General features: G+C 37.9%; 1 protein-coding gene across 18 annotated transcripts in view; it reads right to left on the bottom strand.

Moving 5' to 3' along the window:
* Positions 1-22,878, bottom strand: part of Kmt2c (lysine methyltransferase 2C) — a 222,977-nt gene that overhangs the window by 132,480 nt on the left and 67,619 nt on the right. For 14 of the 18 annotated variants that reach the window (XM_075955409.1, XM_075955418.1, XM_075955410.1 and 11 more), the window contains 4 exons: positions 13,689-13,830; positions 7,649-7,846; positions 5,314-5,462; positions 4,309-4,418 (listed from right to left, as the gene is read on the bottom strand). In XM_075955409.1, the coding sequence (XP_075811524.1) occupies positions 4,309-4,418; positions 5,314-5,462; positions 7,649-7,846; positions 13,689-13,830 (599 nt within the window). The remainder of the gene's footprint in view (positions 1-4,308; positions 4,419-5,313; positions 5,463-7,648; positions 7,847-13,688; positions 13,831-22,878) is intronic. The other 4 variants (XM_075955411.1, XM_075955416.1, XM_075955421.1 and 1 more) reach the window with 1 other exon arrangement.

The raw sequence follows: 22,878 nt of genomic DNA, 5'->3' as shown, positions 1-22,878 counted from the left end.
TCCCACGGTAAGAGCTGCAGGGGCAGCTGTGTAACTGGGAGAGCCAAGCTACTTTAACTCCATGTTAAAAAGATCATATACCAATGTCAAGTTGGTTTCATTTCAAGAATACAAGGATGGTTCAATATAAACAAATCAGCAAAATTTAGTGAAGGAAGGAGAGAAGGAGAAAAAACTGATTACATGAAGTACAAAAGGGCCTTTGACAATGTTTAACATCCATTCATGACGAAAAATAACTGAAGAGTCTGGGAATAGACCAGGCATACAAACAAAACAACATTACTGAATAGGGGGAAATTGAAATTTTCCTCAAAATCAGGAATGAGAAAGACTCCTTCCACTCTTACCCAGTATAGAGCTTGAAGTCTTGGCTATGCAATAAGGAAAAAGGAAAAAGAAATACAAATAGGAAAGAAGTAAAATGATCTTTATTTCTCGATATGTGTTACATTTAAAAAACACTAAGGACTCAACCAGAAACTTTTGTAAACCTGATAAAAGCACTTTCAGCATTTCATCAAACAAAAAAAAATGCAGTATATAAAACAACAAGAAACCAAAACTGTCTTTTCATATGTCAATGATGAAGGGGCAGAGGGAAAGACAGGACAAAAACTAAAGTTGGTCTACCTTTCAAGTTCTAAGCCAGGAGAGGTTACCTAAAAGTGAAACCATGGGGTTGGAAGGTGGTTGATTTAACTAAGATTCATATACAGTAGCTCTTATATAATTTGGAATAAACAAAGGATGAAGAACAACTTCTTCAATGACAACTTGAAACACTGTAAGAAGAAACTGAAATGGTGCCAGAAAACAGAAAAAACATCCATGTTCATGCAATTGCAGAATTCTACTGTGACATTAGCTATATCATCAAAAGTGGCCTATAAATTGAATGCAATCTGCATCAAAATACCAGTGACATTCTTCACAGAACTGGAATAACATTGCTTTTAATTCAAGAGACAAATAATATCTCATAATCAAAAAGAAACTAATGAAAGTCACCATATGACTGACTAGACCTGTGAAAAAATGTCTAAGCAAGTCCTAATTGTAAACAAAAAGATAAGCCACACTCATTAGGCAGAGGCAGGAGGATCTCTGAGAGCTAAAGGTCAGCCTGGCCTACAGAGCTAGTTCTAGGTCAGCTATTGCTACATAGAGAAACCGTATTTCAAAAATAAAAAGGAAAATTTTTTCCAAGTTTTTAAAAAGAGAAGAAATAAACAAAAATACAGTAGGTGCCACCCTGAAAACACACAATATATAACTCTCAATACATAATACAATATGTAAAACTCACTAGAAATGATACACACCAAAGAAAAGAAAATCAACTACTTCCATGAAAGAAAACTACTGAAAGGTAGAAAAGAATAAACAACACGAAGCACAAAAACCAAAAGCACAGAAGGAATTCTACCCTAACCAACAATAACCTTGGAAGGAAATATATTAAGTTCAATCAGAAGCTTTAAACTGGCATAGATAGATAGATAGATAGATAGATAGATAGATAGATAGATAGATAGATAGATAGATAGATAGAAAGAAGACAGACGGATGGATAGAAAAGAATCACATAAAATGAAAATAAATGTTAGACAAAGAGAGCGTGAGCAAAGAGAAAAGTTATCTGGTAAAATACATTCACTTCATATAATAAATATTTTACATCAAAAACTATAAAGGAAAAAAAGGGTTAGGAAAGTGCTATGGGATATTCCTTTCCATTGTGTGAATATATGTAATTGTGATAGATTTAATAAAGAAGCTCACTGGCCAATAGCTGAACAGAATAAGGTTAAAGCAGGAAAGCCAGACTAGGAAAATGCTAGGAGGAAGAAAGATGGAATCTGGAGTCGCCAGTTGGACACAAAAATAGGATAGAGGCAAAAGTCACAAGTCTTGGGGCAATACATATATAGAAATGAGTTAAATTGTAAGAACTAGGTAGTAACAGGTTTGAGTTATTGGCCAAACATTTATAAGTCATAACTCTCTATGATGGTTATTTGGGAGCAGGTGGTCAGGACAGGAAAACTCCGCCAACAGGGAAGTCTCTGTGGATAACATATGCAAGTATGATGACCACAGTTTAAATCCTCAGGACCCACATGAAAGCTAAGCAGGCTTAGGGACCATCCTATAATTCCTGTGCCCAAGAGATGAAAAATAAATTCCCTAAGAGCAACCTGACTAGCTAGATTAGCAGAATCTGTATTCAGTTGGTTCAGTGAGAGGTAAATACCTGATATCAACCTCTGGACTATACGAAAAAATAGCATAGCATAACATAGCATGACAGACAGACAGGCAGACAGATAAATGTACACACAACAAACTAGCATACATAAACTCATACCACATATAAATGTGAAAAAGAGACAAAGAAGACAAGTATATACTGAACACAATATATTCTGGTCCTCTAACCACCAATTCATGAACAAACTATGTAACTGAGTAAATGTAATAAAACTTAAACATCCCTATGAGTTTTACTGATGCAACTGGCCCTAACACAATAGCAGGTCATCTCAGCCTTTTGTCATTGCCTTCCTTATAATTCGTTCAATGTTATGAAATAAACCAAAATTAAAATCTTAACAAAAGAAATGGTGCTGACTTATCCATCACAATCATAATCTAGTTATCCAAGTATGTTCACACTAAGCAATGTACTATTATGCAGTAAACTAATGTAACATAAACTTTCTAGAACCAGCACTCTCGGTTGGTGGGTGAAGAGTGTCAAGAGATACTGAGGGTAGAAGGGAGGACCTTTCATATACTAGCGAAGCATATTGCAACTGAACTATAAAACCCCAGACCCCTTTCACTTTTAATTCTGAGATAAGACCACACTAAGTTGATTACCAAACTGGCTTTGAATTCACTATGAAGTCAAATTGGGCCTGAATTTGCAATCTTCCTACCTAAGCCTTCTGAGTAAATGGAACTATAAGTCTGTGTCTCCAGACTATTCTTAAATTAACAATCATTTATATGAATTAGGTCTGGACAATATGAGTAAAGCAACTGGGACCATAAGTCTTTTCCTCAGCTATACTTCTGAACACCTTACTTATTAAAGCACATACAGTTCTATAGTCAAAATTTCTAGCTTTCATGTTGTTTTCAAAAAGCTATGTCACTTCTCCTACATTTATTCATGCAAAAGCAAAACGAATTTAGAGTTGACAAGAAGGATAGCTTCAGGATTTGCTGCCTTCACAAATGGAAGGTAACTGTTGCATTTATTCTTGAAATCATTCAACAATAGGTAAAGCTCTGAAAAAAAAACAGGGTGTGTGCATATTACTTTAAATATTGCCAAAAAAGATTAAATGAACTCTGACAAATGGAATGAAAAAGAATATTTTCATCAGCATTTGAAGAGCTGAACATAGTTCTTCCATATTGTGGACTAAAGTCAGGGTCTTATTTTAAAACTATCAAAAAGGTGGTCTTTAAAAGTCACTACATGTGCCTGGCAGTGTAAACACACCTTTAATCCCAGCATTTAGGATGCATAAAGAGGTGGATCTCTAAGTTTTAGACCAGCCTGGTCTGCAGGGTAGTTTCAGGGCAACCAGAGCTACACAGAGTAACTGTGTCTCAAAAACGGATGGATGGACAGATGGATGGACGGGTGGGTAGATGATTGATAGATAGATAGATAGATAGATAGATAGACAGATAGACAGACAGACAGTCAGACAGACAGACAGACAGACAGACAGATGTCACTGCATGAAGCAAGGCATAGAGGCACACAGTTTTAATCCCAATACTTGGAGGCAGAGGCACTCGATGAGTTCAAGACCATCTTGGTCTACATGAGTTCCACCCACGACTACCTAGAAAGAGACAGTCTCTAATTAAGTACATAAACAAACAAATAGTTATATGGACATAAAAAATGTAGTTAGTAATTCCTATTTCTAAAATGGATCATTTTTTTTTACTTAAATGTGAAGTTTTAAGTTAACTGAAAAAACTTATACAAACTACCCTTGGTGTAATTACCAATTCTGTGCTTTGAGTTATACTACACACTTAATAAATAATTCTTCTCAATGAAATTTTATCTTTGGATAAATGTTAGATGATTGTAGGACAGGCCTAGGATGTATGAAGCCCTGGATTCTATCCATAGTACCATATAAATACCAAAGAGGAAAAGCCACAGGATCTGATGTTCAAGATTATCTTCCATTATATATTAAGCTATCAAAAACAAAACAAAACCAGAACAAACAAAAAAATGTGGCTTAAAGATTTGTTTCTTCTACTCACTTCTGTGCTCCCTGAGACAACAGCTTTGTCCACATTCACTAATAATGGTTCTTCCATTTGGCATATTCCCAGTGACCACTCCACACATCGATGATGAGCCCAGCAAGTGCCTAAAATAGAAAAAGGAACAAATTAATAAACACTGAAGGTATTGCTGCAATTTGGGTATGGTAGCACATGGCAGTAATCTCAGTACTAAGGAGGCTGAGGTAAGAGGATCTACTCGAGGCCAGCCAGGGCTTAGAGTTATGTGAGTTCAGGATAATGAAGGCTACAGAGTAAGAATTATCTCAAAAAAACTAAACAAACAAATCAAAATGTGTAAATATGAAGTGTATCTTTATGTGATTCTATCAAAGTAGCCTTTCTCAAACTGGCCCAGACTGTGACTTGGAACTCAAGAGTACTTATTTGAGAACTTTTCAGTAATGAAAATTCGGGCACATAATTGAGATTCACAAAATCAATAGGTTTTGTGCTACAGTTTAACAAGCCTTCCAGATGATACTGATGTATATAGAAATTTTGGAATTATTGAATTAGTAATATCTTTATATAAAATAATATGAAGTTGATGATAAGAGTGCATGAAAATTTAACATCATCTATACTTCTACTCCTCTCAACTGAATCCAAGAACACTCATCTACAGCATTTGGCCTAACTGCAACAAGAAAGAGATTGGCTAAAATTTCCAACAGCACCATATCCTGTGGATCATCATACTACTACAGTAAGTAAACCACTGGAGGCAAAGACTTACACTTCACTTTCACTGGCAAAAGACCTAGCCTAAATGTTCCCTAAGTTTCACATAGTTCTTTGAAGTTTTCTCTTGCAACTGTCAAATACCTATGAAAATCAAATGCATATTCAAGCAAACTTAATTATGACATTTTTTGTAATATGATCTTAGTTATTTCTAGAATTTACTATTGAGTAAGCACCAAAATATAAATGCTTCTAGAAACAAGTGGAAGCTGCAACAGCAGAGAAGCCCCCTACCTGTAGAATCAAATAAAGCTTGGACATCAAGGGCATCTGGAAGGCCAACCAGACTGAGTTCATCCCATAACTTGCCAGCCTGGTCCTCAGAAGATGTCTGGGTGCTTACACTTACACAAGAAACTACATTCTGCTGGGGAGATCGTTCTCTGAAAAGAAAATTAAGTAAAAGCTGTGAAAAATTACTGGAAAAATCATTTCATTTTATAACAGTAAGTACAAAGTATGTCAAATAGCTTTAATTATCAGTTTACAATGACAAATTTTCAAAAATTGGTCTGTTCTTATTATTCACAATATTAAAGGTGGTATTACACTATTTCATGTAAGCAACGGTTAAGAAAATCTCTCCCGGGGCTGGAGAGATGGCTCAGTGGTTAAAAGCACTGGCTGCTCTTCCAGAGGTCCTGAGTTCGATTCCCAACAACCACATGGTGGCTCACAACCATCTGTAATGAGATCTGGTGCCCTCTTCTTGAGTGCGGGCATACATGGAGGCAGAATGTTGTATACATAATAAATAAATCTTTTTTAAGAAAAATTCTCCCAATCATAAGAAATGACCGTTACAGTTATAAATTCATTTTTTCCATTCCTTAATATAAGTTTTAAAAGTAACTCATTCTATCCAGGAACCATGTTTTTTAAAAATACAATGAAAGGTCTTACTTATAAAACCTGAGAAACTTTTAGCATGCATTATCTTAACACAAAGCTGGCAGATAACTTTATTTGCAAATGGACTATTTTCCAGGGAAAACGAAAGCTCATTTGAGTGTGAAAGGGGGAGAAAGGACGTGAACACGTGAGCTTAGCTTTCTGATGACCAGCAACTGGTCTGTAAGTGATGCTGAAGTAATCTCAGGACTGTACCTTACAAACTAAAAGCAAAGTAGACATTAAAGGCATAGAGAGTAAGAAAGAGAGCATAAGAGATAAAAGTAAAGAAGAATGTTGAACTGAGTGTTTTATCACATGGAAGACTTGTGGTCTGGCATGGTTTAGCTATAACTTAAAATCATTTGGTAAATAAAGACAATGCTTGTGTTCAACATTAAATATGGAAAATAAGGTAATCTCCATTAAAACTTCCCCCTAATAATCTAGGGCACCTAATCTCCTTAAACTGAAGTTGCAAGCTGCCACATGGGTGCTGGGAATAGAATCTGGGTGCTATTTAAGTCAGCAGTAGGTGTTCTTAACAAGTGAGCTATTTCCCCAGCCACAAAATTATTTTTTAAAGGGTGTGTGTGTGTGTGTGTGTGTGTGTGTGTGTGTGTGTGTGTGTGTGTGTGTGTGTACACACCAGTGTATGTGTGAGGGTGCCTCAGAAGCTAAAAGAGGGAGCAGTATGCCCTGGAGTTCCTTATTGGTGGCAGTGAGCCATTTAACCTAAATATAGAGAACCAAAGTCTGGTCTTCCACAAGAGCAAAAAAAGCTTTTAACTACTGAGACATCTCTCCACGCTCTCAAGGCAATTTATTTTTTTATTTATTTATTTTTACTTATTTATTTGGTTTTTCAGGACAGGGTTTCGCTGTAGCTTTAGAGCCTGTCCTCAAACGCACAGAGATCCACCTCCCAAATGCTGGGATTAAAGGCGTGCGCCACCACCGCCCGTCTGAAGTCAAATTAATTTTAACATATTTTTTCCATCAATTACAGAAACTTTCTATTCCCTTGACTATCAAGTCCACATATTAAAATGACCTTAATACACAACTGAAAAAAATTAAAAGTACATTCCACAAGAGTTTTAGGTAACTATAATGTGTTTATGTGTCTATGAAAAAGATGTAAAAATGGCTATGCATACTTCTTTTAAAATAGTATCTTCTATGATAGGGGTGGAAAAGAAGGAAAGGCAAAGAGGGAGGTGGCATAAATATAATGAGAGGTTATAAGCTAAATAGTCTCAAAGCATATACACTCCTAAACTGAGAATGACAAGACATGAAGTGCCGAAAATTCTGGTTGGGGTACAACACTGCACTCTTAGAAACATAAGCTGGTAGAAAGAAGGGAAGAATTACTTTAGTATGTTCTATCTTCCTCCCGTGTTTAAGTCCCGTGAGCACCCTTCTGGTTTATATGACCTTTGTTACATTTTTTCTTCCAGGTTAACTTGTGTCACCACATCAATTTTCCTAACATGTAAAATAAATTTTGAAAGCCACTGTTTGCTGTGTTAGTGGTAAATGAGACAGTGTAAATACAATGTGTAAAATACAAAACTGTTCAATAGCAACAATCTCAACTGTAAATTGAAAAGATCAAAAGTAAATAAGCTAGAGGTCATTTCTCCTTCAACAATTTAAATTCAAAATTTCTTACTTTCTCTTTCCTCTTTGCTTTTGTGGAGCTGAGTTCTGTATTTTCTCACAGGTCTCGCTGCTGTTGTCATCGATGCTCTTGTTACAAAGTTGATCTTTCCAGGGTAAGATAAGTCCAGGTGTTACTCTGAATTGTTTTAAGTCTCCTTGTCCTAAGGAACTTTTCTCCCCACAATAACAAAAAGCACAGAGTTGTTCACTGGCAAGAAATGAAAAGTAGATTTATGCAATGACCTTAATTATATTTTAAGCTAAATTTTAACTATATATTCATAATCTACATTGTGATTATACCATGAAAACAACTGAAATAAATAGCAATTATATATTTGCAATTCTACTTTTCTATAGTATGATTTCTCTCAAGATTAGCTTTTGGTTCACATCTATAATGTGTATGCAGGGTCCCATGGATGTCAGAAAAGGGAACTGAGTCTCCTGGAGCTGGAGTTATAAGCAGTTGTAAAACCATCCAACATTGTATTAGGAACTGAAGTTGAATCCTCTGAAAGAGCAGCAAGGAATTTTAATCACCAAGCCACCTTCTCTAGACTCTTTCGGGTGGTTTTAATCATTTATTTATTATTGCAGTACCGAGGATCAAACCCAGAGTTTTACACACAAGATAAACAAGTGTTCTAGCACTAAACTACGCCCAAACCCAGCATCACCTTTTACAAAAATTTTTGTAGGTTTAGATGTATGCATACACGTGCGTTCTCATGACAATAGCAGCATGAGCATGACATATGATGCATGTGGACGCGAGAGGACAATCTAAGGTACTGTTTGTTCTTTGCCTTCAACCTTGGTTGAGATAGGGTCTTAATGTGTATACCAGAGGCATTCCTATCTCTATCTCCCATAGGAGCACTGGGATTATAGGATGGTGTGCTACAACATCCAGCCTTATGTGGGTTCCTGATTCAAACTCAGGTCCTCATGCTTGCATGGCAAGCACTTTATTCACTTGGCCATCTCAAAATAAAACCTAAGTATTAAATCTAAATATTCATCTCAAAAGAAAACCTAAGTATTAAATCTAACAACCACATATTTGGGCTCAATAAAGCCTATGCTAACAACATTTATTTAGTTGTTAAAAACATCCTTTATGCATGTTATATATACTACACCATAATATATATGAAGAAAAATCAGAGAAAAAAAATTAGTAAATTTTTGTGTTGTTAATGTATTGGGAGATTAGCTGGATAAACAGAAAGAAATAAAGACTTTAAGACTGAGAGGTTAATTTTTATGAAGATGTTATAGCAAACACATGACATTAAACATCTGTGAAGACCAATAAACTATCTCATCAAGATCATAATGTGAACTAAAAACTTCAGTTTAAAAAATGTAAAATTAGTGATATATTAACTACAACAAACAGACCATACTACTGCACAATACTAAACTACTGCAGACAAGCAAGAACGTAGAAACAGGAACATTCTGAATTCAAATTTCCAATAAAAGCACTGTTCTCAAAATTAGTCTATTAAATTTAAAGAGAAACCACTAATACTTAATAAAAGAGACCCTACAGGAGATAAAAAAGACTGCTTCTCCACAACGTATTTCTTATAACAAATACGCATGTATGGATGCATGTAACCACCACACACGCACTATTGTGTGTAAGGCAGAGGGTCTCACTAGGTAGCCATGGCTGACCTGAACTCACTATGCAGACTCTGCTTCCTGGTCTGAGGATTAAAGGTACATTGCACCATGTTTGGCTACACACATACTTTTTAATAATGAAAGAAAATATTCCAAAAAAAGTTAATATATTACACTGCAAATCCTAATGTATTAGAAATGATCAATAGCATACAGATGGTCTCCTTTAGTCAAAATGCAAACAAAATTTATAAAGTACACTGATAGTAAAACACAATAAAAGTTTTGTAAGATGAAGCTAAAATCCTAACCAAAAGGCAGTTAGAAACTTAAGAGAAATCAAAAGTTAAGTGTTAGTAATTTAAGTTTTCTACAAAAGAGGTTGTTTGAATTTAAGTGAGTACACTGACAGAACATTAAAAGAAGAGTAGGAGCTAGAGAAAGGGTTCCGTGGTTAAGAGCACTGATTGTTATTTTCAAGGAACTTAAGTTTACTTGCACCCACATAGAAGCTCACAACCATCCATGGTACACAAACGGCATACATACATACATGCACACAAAACACTCACATGCATAAAATTTTTAAAAAATGTTTAAAAGAAAACAGATTAGAGATAATAAAACAGAAATTAAAGGAAAAAGACCTCACCACAAACCCCCCCCCCCAAAAAAAATCAGAGCTCAAATTCCTTAAAAATATCTCTGGTAGCCGGGTAGTGAAGGTGCATGTCTTTAATCTCAGCATTCAGGAGGCAGAGGCAGGTGGATCTCTGTGAGTTTAAGGCCAGTCTGGTTTACAGAGAAGATTCTAGGCTATCCGAAGCTAAACAGACGGGGGGGGGGGGGGGGGACAAGTCAATTAATCAATCATTCAATCAATTAATATGTAGCACAAATAATAAAAATCCAACGGATACTGTGGTTCAAGCTGAAGATCAAAAAAGCAAAGCAGCCAAGCCACTAGAGAGATCTTACCCCTGCCAAGGCTCAGACAAACAAAGGGTGATCCTGCAATGCTCTCCAACCTGACTCCCCCTTCCACTGAGTTCCTGTCCCTTCCCCTTTATATTCCTCTCTCTGCTCGGTCACATCACTCCTGTCTCCATCTCCCAAGAGCTGGGATTAAAGGTATGTGATCCTAAATGCTGGGATCACCTCCATATGGGCTAAGTTTCTCTTTTGGAGGGACTTGATCTCAAGTAGCCCAGGATGGCCTTGAACTCGCAGAAATCTGCCTCAGTCTCCCAAATCCTGGAATTAAAGGTGCGTGCCACCACTCTCTGGCCTGTATGGCTGACTAGTATGGCTGCTTTGCCCTCTGATCTTCAAGCAAGCTGTATTTATTAAGACACAAATAAAATATACCACTATATAAATCTCTGGGAGAACAAAGTTGACAAAGTACAAGCAAGTTTCCTAGAATGAAGAGAAATAAATAATAAAATAATGAACATTTACTATCACTATTTCTTTTTAACATGATGACAGAAATTCTAAGCTAACCAAACCTGACACAGAAATAAATAAAAAACATTTTAAGAGAAGCAAAATTACTTTTATTTGCTGATGACAAAACTATTATCTATATTCAAAACTCTGAAGGCTCCATTAAAATTGTTAAAACTGAAAAATATTCTGTCAAGTTACAAAACATAAAAAAACATATAAATAGTGTTTCTGTATGCTAAAATAAAGAGCTATTTGAAAAACTAGAAAATACTCCCAATCACAACAGCCAACAAATAAATAGCTGCATATAAATTTATGCAAGTAATAGAAGATTTATACACTTGGAACTACAAACATGTAAGGAAAAAAATCCTAATCATAGGGAACAAGCCTAAGAGGCAAAAACAGTACACTTATCTGTAATCCTAACACTCAGAAAGCTGAAGCTGGAGGACCCCACACCCAACTATCTTGAGAGCTATCTGTTAGCAGAACCCGCCCCACATTCCAACTAACTAGAGAACTGATTGTGGTTGGAATCACAAAAGGATTGCATAGAGAACTAGGTGTGTTGACTCGTGACCCCCTGACCAAGGACTTGTGACCAGTGCTGCCCTGGCAAGATCCCACGCCCCTGCCCCCAACCCGCTGGGCGGTTACAGAGAGGTCTTTCAAAGGGCAACTAATACAACAGACAACACAAAAATTCAAAAGAACTAAGACAAAAACTGCATAGGGTTCATTCAAAAACAGTGGGAGATGAGTCTGAAGACAGACCACCAGGGTTAGACCATGCCTTTCAGAAACAGATAGGACCTGAAATGCTAAATACAACTAAAATGTCATTATTTAAATATAGTAGCCATTAAACTTAGTGAAGAACACCTCTAACTTAATTTGACAAAAATTTTTAAAACTAAACTACATTATGAAAAGGTAATGAGAAGAAAGCAAGTAAAAAAATAGCCAATAGATTCAACCAAAATAGCAGATCAAATCAAAATGATAGGAAGTTAAGTAGACTAACGGATTAAGAACTACAAAGAAGAGACAAATCAGGGACCAACACCTAAGCAACATGGTAAATACTGGCACTATTTGTTGAAATGTGGAAGCCAAAGGGAGAAGCAGATCAAGAACAGAGGAATGGAGAGTAGTTTAGGGCAAACTGTGGGTGAAGTATCTAATATACCCCTATATGGAAATGTACACTAGACAGACAGAAGAGCTTGGATTAGAGTAATACAGTCTCACTGGAAATGTAAATTTGTGATTCATAAGGGCACAAGTGGTTATTAGGTTGGATGCACTTTCCTGAGAATGAAGAAACAAAAAAAGCAGATACGAGATTCAACAACCATCAAAATACAAAAGTGAACCATATTCATGAGAGTCAAAGAGGACAGAATGAGGAGGAAGGGCTGCTAAAAGCAAAAGAATGATAACATTTTAAGAAGCTGAAAATACTGAAAATTAACTATTACTTTCATAGTGTTATTCAGGACTTCAAAACAGAACCCATACTAGTAAGTTATAATATCCCATGTTTTATTGTGTCAAGTGTGTTGTTTCATACCTTCAAGAGACGGAGAAAGCAAATTTCTGCAAATTTGAAGCTAGCCTTTTGTACATAGTGAATTCCAGGCCACCAAAGCTACATAATAAGACCCTGTCTTTTGCCAGGCGGTGGTGGTGCAGGCCTTTAATCCCAGCACTCGGGAGGCAGAGACAGGTGGATCTCTGTGAGTTCGAGACCAGCCTGGTCTGCAAGAGCTAGTTCCAGGACAGGCTCCAAAACCACAGAGAAACCCTGTCTCGAAAAAAAAAAAAAGCCCCACGATTAACATTACTTCATTTATTTGTTTGTTTTCTGTGCAGGAGGACATGTGTACAAATCTTTAGTAACATTTTTTTCTTTTAATTTGTTGTTACAATTTATTATGTGTGGAGAGGGGTGCTTCTTAAAGAATGAAGAGGTGGTAAGAACAAGTGTGTGTGGTGTGTGTGTGTGTGTGAGAGAGAGAGAGAGAGAGAGAGAGAGAGAGAGAGAGAGAGAGAGAGAGAGAGAGAGAATGAGAATATTATATTCCGGTGTATGACTTTTGTTTATGCTGCATTTGTGAAACTGTGTTACTGTGCCTGTCTAAAACACCTGATGGTCCTAATAAAGAGATGAACGGCCAATAGCGAGGTAGGAGCAAGAATAGGCGATGCTGGCAGGCAGTGTATAAATTTTAGAAGGAAAAATGAGGAGCAAGAAGAGAACAAGGAGAGGAGGATATCAGGGGCCAGTCACCCAGCCAGCCATGGAATAAGAAGGAAAGTAAAATATACAGAATATAAAGACCAGGGGCAAAAGGAGGTTGGGATAACATAAGACAAGTTGGCTAGAAACAAGCCAAGCTAAGGCCGGGCATTCATAACTAAGAATAAGCCTCTCTGTGTGCTTTTTTTGGGAGCTAGGTGGTGGTGATCCCCTCAAAAAAGCCCAAAAAAAGAGTAAAATCACACAATACATACATTGTATATTGTGAGAGGTGGGTGGATCTCTGTGAGTTCGAGGTCAACCTGGTCTCCAAAGTCAGTTCCAAGACAGCCAAGTCTCTATCTATCTATCTATCTATCTATCTATCTATCTATCTATCTATCTATCTATCTACCTACCTATCTATCTATCTATCTACCTACCTACCTACCTACACACACACACAGTCTCAAAAAACTTGTAAAAAATTATCTAGAATGGCTAGAGCACCATCTAGTATACTCTCTGCTTTCCAATCACGAAAGTCCATAGCAGAGCCAACTTCTATACTAACTACACCACAGGGGTATCAAACTTAAAACTACTAAAATGATAAACCCCATCCAGATACTGAGTCCTGTCTCTCTCCATTATCTCTACAGTCAATCTACCACCTTTTCCCGGTCAGCCATCTCAGTTCTCATTGTTGTCTAACCTGATTTTGGCTTCTACACCAACAGAGACCAGGGAGTTTGAAGATTCCTCAGTCACAGATCGCTGAACAGCTGAGACTGGCTGTTTGCTGCTATCCACTTCTGCTTCAGCGTCCTCTTCCACAGACTGTTCTTTGATTTCTGCTTCACAGTAAACAAGAAAATATAGAGTCATTTTGTGTTTAGTCACTGAAGAACTTAACTACAAATCATAAACAGAAATGGGAAAAGAATAAAATAAACGACACCACTTCACAAATAGGAAAGTCTATATACACAGTTATTGTAAGTTTGCTACTGAAAAATAATCAGCAACATAATTTAAACCTTGGTTCACTTTGCCTTAAGCCCACAGTACAACTTAAGTTTCACACTAAAAACAACTGTTTGGAATATTTTCAAGATTTTAACACTTGATCTATAAATTAAATGTATTTCAGTGTAGTTCATTTCTTAAGTTTATTCACATTTTATAAATTGAGACTATAATTTGAAACAATAACTGTGCATCATGGCCACTTGCCATTCTAAAAGCTAAATTCTTAAAGAGACTGCTCCTTGATTCTGCTGCCATTTAAAATTCTCCTCAGGGCTGTAACTTCAGAAACCTTACACATACTTTTCAGTAGGCAGTCTAATTACTGTAAGACTTTTAAATGTGTACAGGTGTTTTGCCTGCATAAATGTATGCGTACCATACACATTCAGTACCTTTGGAGGCTGGAAAAGAGAGCTGGATCCCCAAGACTACAGTTATAGATGGTTATAACCCATTATATAGGTGCTAGGAATGAAACTCAGGTTCTGCGAGAGCAACAAGTACTCTTAACCACTGAGCTATCTCTCCAGCTCCTGTAAGGCTTTTAAAACACCTCTATCCCAATAATACTCTTCTCTTTAAATAAAAATATATCCACTGTCTTTCATTACCAGAATAAAGAGACACTCCTCCTCTGCCAACGTTCCTGACACAATTTACATTCTTCAATAAATCCTTGTTTTCTAATTGGAAATTTGTTTAGACCTTTCTACACAGTCTCTGAACAAACAAACATGTAACAGGAGACCACTTCCTACGTATAACCCCAGCAGCACAGACATTAAGGACCTCATTGAATAAATGGGACCTCCTGAGACTGAGAAGCTTCTGTAAAGCAAAGGACACTCGCTAAGACACAAAGGCAACCCACTGACTGGGAGAAGATCTTCACCAACCCCGCAACTGACAAAGGTCTGATCTCCAAAATATATAAAGATCTCAAGAAACTAGACCGTAAAAGGCTAATCAACCCAATTATAAAATGGGGCATTGAGCCGAACAGAGAATTCTCAACAGAAGAACTTCAAATGGCCAAAAGACACTTAAGGTCATGCTCAACTTCCTTAGCGATCAGGGAAATGCAAATCAAGACAACTTTAAGATACTATCTTACACCTGTCAGAATGGCTAAAATGAAAAACACCAATGATAGCCTTTGTTGGAGAGGTTGTGGAGAAATGATGGAGGAAGGTCACTGGTTAAATAAAAAGAAACTGCTTGGTCCTCATTGATTAGAAGATAGGTGGGAGGAGTAAACAGAACAGAACGCTGGGAGGAAGAGGAAGTGAGCTCAGACTCCACAGCTCTCCTCTCCGGAGCAGAGGCCTCAGAGAGACGCCATGCCCCACCTCCGACCCAGGATGGACTTAGGCTAGAATCTTCCCGGTAAGACCGGTGCTCACAGATTATTAGAGATGGGTTGATCGGGATATCAGAATTAGCCAGTAGGGGCTAGAGATAAAGGGCCAAGCAGTGTTTAAAAGAATACAGTGTCCGCGTAATTATTTCGGGGCATAAGCTAGCCGAGCAGGCGGCTGGGGTGTTGGGGACGCAGCCCCGCCGCTCCAATTACTACAGAGAAAGGGGTACACTCATCCATTGCTGGTGGGAATGCAAACTTGTGCAACCACTTTGGAAAGCAGTGTGGCGGTTTCTCAGGAAATTCGGGATCAACTTACCCCTGGACCCAGCAATACCACTCTTGGGAATATACCCAAGAGAGGCCTTATTATACAACAAAAGTATATGCTCTACGATGTTCATAGCAGCATTGTTTGTGATAGCCAGAACCTGGAAACAACCTAGATGCCCTTCAATGGAAGAATGGATGAAGAAAGTATGGAATATATACATATTAGAGTACTGCTCAGCAGTAAAAAACAAGGGCTTCTTGAATTTTGCATGCAAATGGATGGAAATAGAAAACACTATCCTGAGTGAGGTAAGCCAGACCCAAAAAGAGGAACATGGGATGTACTCATATTTGGTTTCTACCCATAAACCAAGGACATTGAGCCTATAATTAGTGATCCTAGAGAAGCTAAATAAGGAGAACCCAAAGAAAAACATATAGGCATCCTCCTGAAAATTAACCTTCAGTAGGCGATGAAAGGAGACAGAGACAGAGACCCACATTGGAGCACAGGACATAAATCTCAAGGTCCAAATCAGGAGCAGAAGGAGAGAGAGCACGAGCAAGGAACTCAGGGCCGCAAGGGGTGCACCCACACACTGAGACAATGGGGATGTTCTACTGGGAACTCACCAAGGCCAGCTGGCCTGGGTCTGGAAAAGCATGGGATAAAACCGAACTCTCTGAACATAGCGGACAATGAGGACTACTGAGAACTCAAGAACAATGGCAATGGGTTTCTGATCCTACTGCACGCACTGGCTTTGTGGGATCCTAGGCAGTTTGGATGCTCACCTTACTAGACCTTGATGGAGGTGGGGGTTCCTTGGACTTCCCACAGGACAGGGAACCCTGATTGCTTTTCGGAGTGAGGGGGGGACTTAATTGGGGGAGGGGGGAAATGGGAGGCAGTGGCAGGGAAGAGACAGAAATCTTTAATAAATAAATAAATTTTTAAAAAAAGATTCAGATTAAAGAAACCATTTTTAGAAGAAAAAAAACATGTAGACTATATCTCAAGAAACAATTTGACCATCTCGTGGCTATTTAAATATTATATGAAGGGCATCTCTCTTTTATTCACCTGTCAAACTATGCTTCTCCATATGCTTCATGAAATTGTTCATGAAGATCAAATAGTTGAGTCACATAAGGTGTCACATGCTGGTAAAGCACAACTCTTGAGAGACTAAGACAAGAGAATGGTGAGTTCTAAGATACCCTATGATTTACAGTGAGTTTCAAAACAGCCTGAACTATAAACTTAACACAAAAAGAAAGGGAGGGGCTGAAAGATACGGGAGGGAAACATAAATTAATAAAATGTCTAAAAGACAGGGAGAGAAAGAGAAAAAAGGAAGAGAGAAATGAAGGATGGAGGGAGGCAAAGAGGAAGGAAGGAATGGAGGAAAGAAAGCCAAAACTGAATAAAATATTTAATAGTCTACTTTCTTTTCAGATGATTTTTTTTCCACTCCCAAATGCAAATACAACCCTCTGCCTGAAGAACTTAATTATTATCCAGGTTTCAACAATCTCCTCTGGGCTTAATAACCTTTAAGCCTACATATACAGCACTAGCTCCACACCAATATCCCAGACCATACTTTATGGCACACTAGATATGACTGTCTTAGCAGTTTGAACAATAAATTTTACTTGAAACTTCAACTCTCACCTCTCATATCAGTATTTCAATTTTATTTTCCTATTTTTTATGATGATCACCTAAAGTCAACGTGAACTTTAGGAAAGCATTTGGGAGAGAAAAAAAATGAGTAATTCTGAAAACTACTAGTTATTAAAAGTACATTTAAGTTCTATCTAATAAAATTGGTGTCATGAAGCAACAAGTTTGGGTTTTCATCATGAAAACAGCACTGTGCCTTTTTAATAATGGGTATGAGAAAAAAATGATCATTGTTTTGATAAGGCTTATTAATCAAGGTATCATGTGTATCCTACAATTTTCATGTAAAATACCCAGCGTCAAATCAACAAAGTATATATTTATATCAAATATATAAAAAGACTAAAAATGCAATTACAATTATAAATTTCTATTCGATAAATTAACCCATGATTAGATGACTACATCACAAATGAGAGAAAATACATGCACACACCCCCTATTAAGTATATAGCCTCAAAGTATGTAAAGAACTTGAAAAATGTACACGATAATGCACAAAGTTCTGTAAAAAAAATTAATAAATCAATATGCAAAGTGGGTACTGGATAAACCAGAGGCCTCCACAACCAAGCATGGTAGTTACTTAGCAAGTCGCAAGACTGGAAACAACTGTGCCATTTCTACATTGTATAAAGCTAAAAGAAAAAAAAAATTGTTTCTCTTTCCTATGGACTAGAACAGACCTAACAACTAACTCAAGACAAAGTTGCCAATGAGAGCAACACTCCAAAATATGGCACAGAAAAAAAAAATGGAAGAAATCGGGGTTCATAAGCAACCACAGAGAGTAACGAAGTCTCAACACAACCTTTCAGGATCAAAATACTAAATGGAGTCAGGTGAGATATCTTGGGGGCTAAAGGCCTTGGTATACAAGCCTACTAACCTGCATTCAATCCCAGAACCCACATAAAGGTGAAACACACACACACAAAAAGACCCCAAAAGTTGTCCTCTGAATACCGTGGCACTGGAGAGAGTGGGAGAGACAGAAAAGAGGGGCGAGAGAAAGTGGGGGCGATAGAAAGGGGACAGGGAAAAAGAAAATTTTCATACTACATAAGACAAAATGAGTTTTATATAACTAACGCTGTGTATTTGAAGTTTCTCTCACAGCAGTCCGATTCACACTCAAGTTAACACAGACATTAATCTCAGGAACAGGAAAGTAGCACAAGAAAAAAATAAAACTAAGAGGCTTGTTTATCTGACCATGTAACACTAACAATGGGATTTTAAAACGAAAGCAGCTGATCCTTTTTATGTTAGATCAATCTCTGCCATGAATAGAACCTGAAGTAGTAACTTAGAAAGCCAACAGTAAGTACAGGGCCTACAGCTTTAGGGAGATACCAAGAAGTCAGATGTTACTTTTTTATGATGCCTGCTCTCTTCAGCTTTCCCTATAAAAGAGAGAAAGAAATCTCATTCTGCTAGCAACTCTCTGTCTGTGTATAATATGTAAAGTGCTAGACAATGACATCTATAAAATGACTTTATGGGAACTCATTCAGGCGCCAAAAATCTGGGGGTGCACTTAGTTTACTGTTCTTCATAGTAAGTAACAAGGGGTAAGGCTGAGAGGAAGGGTGTGCACATAATGGAAACACTGGAACTGTGCTTCAGAAGCTGTAAACATGATGTGCATGTACCCCAGTGGGTGGACTTACTTAGCTTTTAAGAAATGGAATCAGGGGGCTGGAGAGATGGCTCAGTGGTTAAGAGCATTGCCTGCTCTTCCAAAGGTCCTGAGTTCAATTCCCAGCAACCACATGGTGGTTCACAACCATCTGTAATGAGGTATGGTGCCCTCTTCTGGCCTTTAGGCATACACACCAACAGAATATTGTATACATAATAAATAAATATTAAAAAAAAAAAAGAAATGGAATCAGGATGCCATTGTTTTTTACCGCTGAGTAATACTCTAATGAGTACATATTCCATACTTTCTTCATCCATTCTACCATTGAGGGACATCTAGGTTGTTTCCAGATTACAAATAATGCTGCTATGAACATAGTTGAACAAATCCTTTTGTAGCATGATAGAGCATCTCTTGGGTATATTCCCAAGAGTGGTATTGAGGGATCCTGGGGTAGGCTGATCCCGAATTTCCTGAAAAACCGCCACACTGCTTTCCAAAGTGGTTGCACAAGTTTGCATTCCCACCAGCAATGGATGAGTGTACCCCTTACTCCACATCCTCTCCAGCAAAGGCTATCATTGGTGTTTCTGATTTTAGCCATTTTGATAGGTGTAAGATGGTATCACAAAGTTGTTTTGATTTGCATTTCCCTGATCGCTAAGGAGGTTGAGCATGACCTTAAGTGTCTTTTGGCCATTTGAACTTCTTCTGTTGAGAATTCTCTGTTCAGTTCAGTGCCCAATTTTTTTAATTAGGTTAATTAGCATTTTAAGGTCTAGTTTCTAGAGTTCTTCATATATTTTGGAAATCAGACCTTTGTCTGTTGCGGGGTTGGTGAAGATTTTCTACCAGTCAGTAGGTTGCCTTTTTGTCTTAGTGACAGTATCCTTTGCTTTACAAAAGCTTCTCAGTTTTAGGAGGTCCTGTAGTAATAAGGGCGGCGGGGCTGTGTTCCCAGCACCCCGGCCGCCTGCTCGGCTAGCTTATGCCCTGAAATAATTACACGAACACTGTATTCTTTTAATCACTGCTTGGCCCATTTCTATCTAGCCCTTACTGGCTAATTCTGATATCCCGATCAACCCATCTCTAATAAACTGTGTAGCTCCGGTCTTACCAGGAAAGATTCAGCATGTCTGACCTGGCGGCTTGCTTCATCGCGTGCGTCTGCCTGGGAGCTGGGAGCATGGCGTCTCTCTGAGGCGTCCACTCCAGAGAGGAGATCTGTGGAGTCTGAGCTCACTTCCTCTTCCTCCCAGCATTCTGTTCTGTTTACTCCACCTGCCTATGTTCTAACCAATAAAATGGGCCAAGGCAGCTCCTTTATTAGCCAATGGACCTTTCTACATCAAGGTTCCGTTTATTCAATGTTGTCCTTATTGTCTGTGCTACCGGGGTTACACGTAAAAAGTGGTCTCCTGTGCCCATGTGTTGTAGAGTACTTTCCACTTTCTCTTCTATCAGGTTCAGTGTGTTCAAATAGATATTGAGGTCTTTAATTCATTTGGACTTGAGTTTTGTGCCTGGTGATAGATATGGATCTGTTTCCATTCTTTTACAGGTTGACATCCAGTTATGCGAGCACCATTTGTTGAAGATGCTTTCTTTCTTCCATTGTATACTTTTAGCTCCTTTGTTGAAAATCAGGTGTTCATAGGCTTGTGGGTTAAAATCCGAGTCTTCTATTCGATTCCATTGGTCAACATCTCTGTTTTTGTGCCAATACCAAGCTGTTTTCATTACTGTAGCTCTGTAATAAGAGTTTGAAGTCAGGGATGGTAATGCCTCCAGACGTTCCTTTATTGTATAAGATTGTTTTGGCTATCCTGGGTTTGTTGTTTTTCCATATAAAGCTGATTATTGTTCTCTCAAGGTCTGTCAAGAATTTTGTTGGGATTTTGATGGGGATTGCATTGAATCTATAGATTGCTTTTGGTAAAATTGCCATTTTTACTATGTTGATCCTCCCAATCCAAGAGCAAGGGAGATCCTTCCATTTTCTGGTATCCTCTTCAATTTCTTTCTTCAAAGATTTAATGTTCTTATCAAATAGATCTTTCACTTCCTTGGTTAGAGTTACCCCAAGATATTTTATGCTATTTGTGGCTATCGTGAAAGGTGATGCTTCTCTGATTTCCTTCTCTGCTTCTTTATCCTTTGTGTATAGGAGGGCAACTGAGTTTTTGGAGTTGATCTTGTATCCTGCCACGTTACTAAAGGTGTTTATCAGCTGTAGAAGTTCTTGGTAGAGTTTTTGGGGTCGCTTATGTATACTATCATATCATCTGCAAATAACGAAAGTTTGACTTCTTCCTTTCTGATTCGAGTCCCCTTGATCTCCTTATGCTGTCTTATTGCTATTGCTAAAACTTCAAGCACTATATTGAAGAAGTATGGAGAGAGTGGACAGCCTTGTCGTGTTCCTGATTTTAGTGGGATGGCTTTGAGTTTCTCTTCATTTAATTTAATTTAATGTTAGCTGACGGCTTGCTGTATATTGCTTTTATTATATTTAGGAATGAACCTTGTATCCCTAGTCTCTCCAAGACCTTTATCATAAAGGGGTGTTGAATTTTGTCGAATGCTTTTTCAGCATCTAAAGAAACGATCATATGGTTTTTTCCTTCCCACAAGGCAGGGAACCCTGACTGCTCTTTGAACTGGAGAGGGAGGGGGAGGGGGAGGAAAATGGGAGGAGGGGAGGAGGTGGAAATTTTTAAGTAAAAATAAAAAAAGAACCCACCCCCCAAAAAAAGACTATGACTAAAATTGTAGTGTTAATGGAATGTTTGGCTCACAGGCATTGATGACAGTTCTTTATTGGGATTGGTCAGCTCAGGACTCTAGAGCCAGGAAGTGAAGTAGAGACCATGGAAGAATGTTTCTTGCTTATTGTCATAGTTAATTCAATATGCTTTCTTTCACAACTCCAAAATTCCACCTAACAACTCCTCCAAGTGGCTGGCTATTCAGCTCTTTATTAAACCAATCTGAGCAAAAAAGAAAAAGAAAAAAAGAACTACATAGTGAGAACCTGTCTCAAATTAAAAAAGAGGGGATGAGTGGTAGTACACACCTCTACTTGAAGCACTCAGGAGGCAAAGGCAGATGGATCTCTTTGAGTTCAAGGCTAGCTTGGTCTGCATCAGACGTTCCAACACAGCCAGAGATATCCAGTAAAAGCAAAACACACCAACGTAGGGATCAATAGAGTAAGGCACTGGCCACCAACCTCCTGTGTATACCACCATCTCCTAGACACAGTTGTTGCCATGGGTACAGTCACCACCTCTGATGGTTAATTTTATTTATGAATTTGATACAGCCATCATCTGGAAACAGTCTTAATGAGGAATTATCTACACCAAATTGGCCTGTGGCCATGTAGGTGGGGGGTTGTCTTAATTGTTAATTGACACAGGAAGACTTGTCCATTGTAAGTAGTAACATTCCCCCAGAGAGAAGAAAAATAACTGGGATTCTAGAGAGATGGTTCAGTGGTCAAGAGGGTTTACTGTAGCAAAACATGGCAACTCACAACCACCTGGAACTACAATTCCAGGGATCCAACATTCTCTTCTGACTTCTGTAGGCACCAGGCATGTATGTGGTACATAGACATACATGTAGACAAAACACCCATACAACACATATAAAAATAAATGAATAAATGTATTATTTATGTACATGTAAATATTCCAAATTATTAATAAAAAAATGTTTTTCCAAATGAAGAAGAAAGCTGAAAACAAACAATCATGGACTTATTCTCTCTTTGCTCTTGGCTATGGATCTGAAGTGACCAGCTCCTTGAATTCAGCAAAACAACAGACTGTAACATGGCAAGTCAAATAAGATCTCTTTGTCAGGGTATTTTATCACATCAACAGGAATGAAAC

The sequence above is a fragment of the Microtus pennsylvanicus genome, chromosome 21 (genome assembly GCF_037038515.1).
Source record: "Microtus pennsylvanicus isolate mMicPen1 chromosome 21, mMicPen1.hap1, whole genome shotgun sequence".
In the NCBI taxonomy this organism is placed as follows: domain Eukaryota; kingdom Metazoa; phylum Chordata; class Mammalia; order Rodentia; family Cricetidae; genus Microtus; species Microtus pennsylvanicus.
The sequence above is the reverse complement of the archived record's forward strand: the minus strand, read 5'-3'. Positions and strand labels throughout refer to the sequence as shown.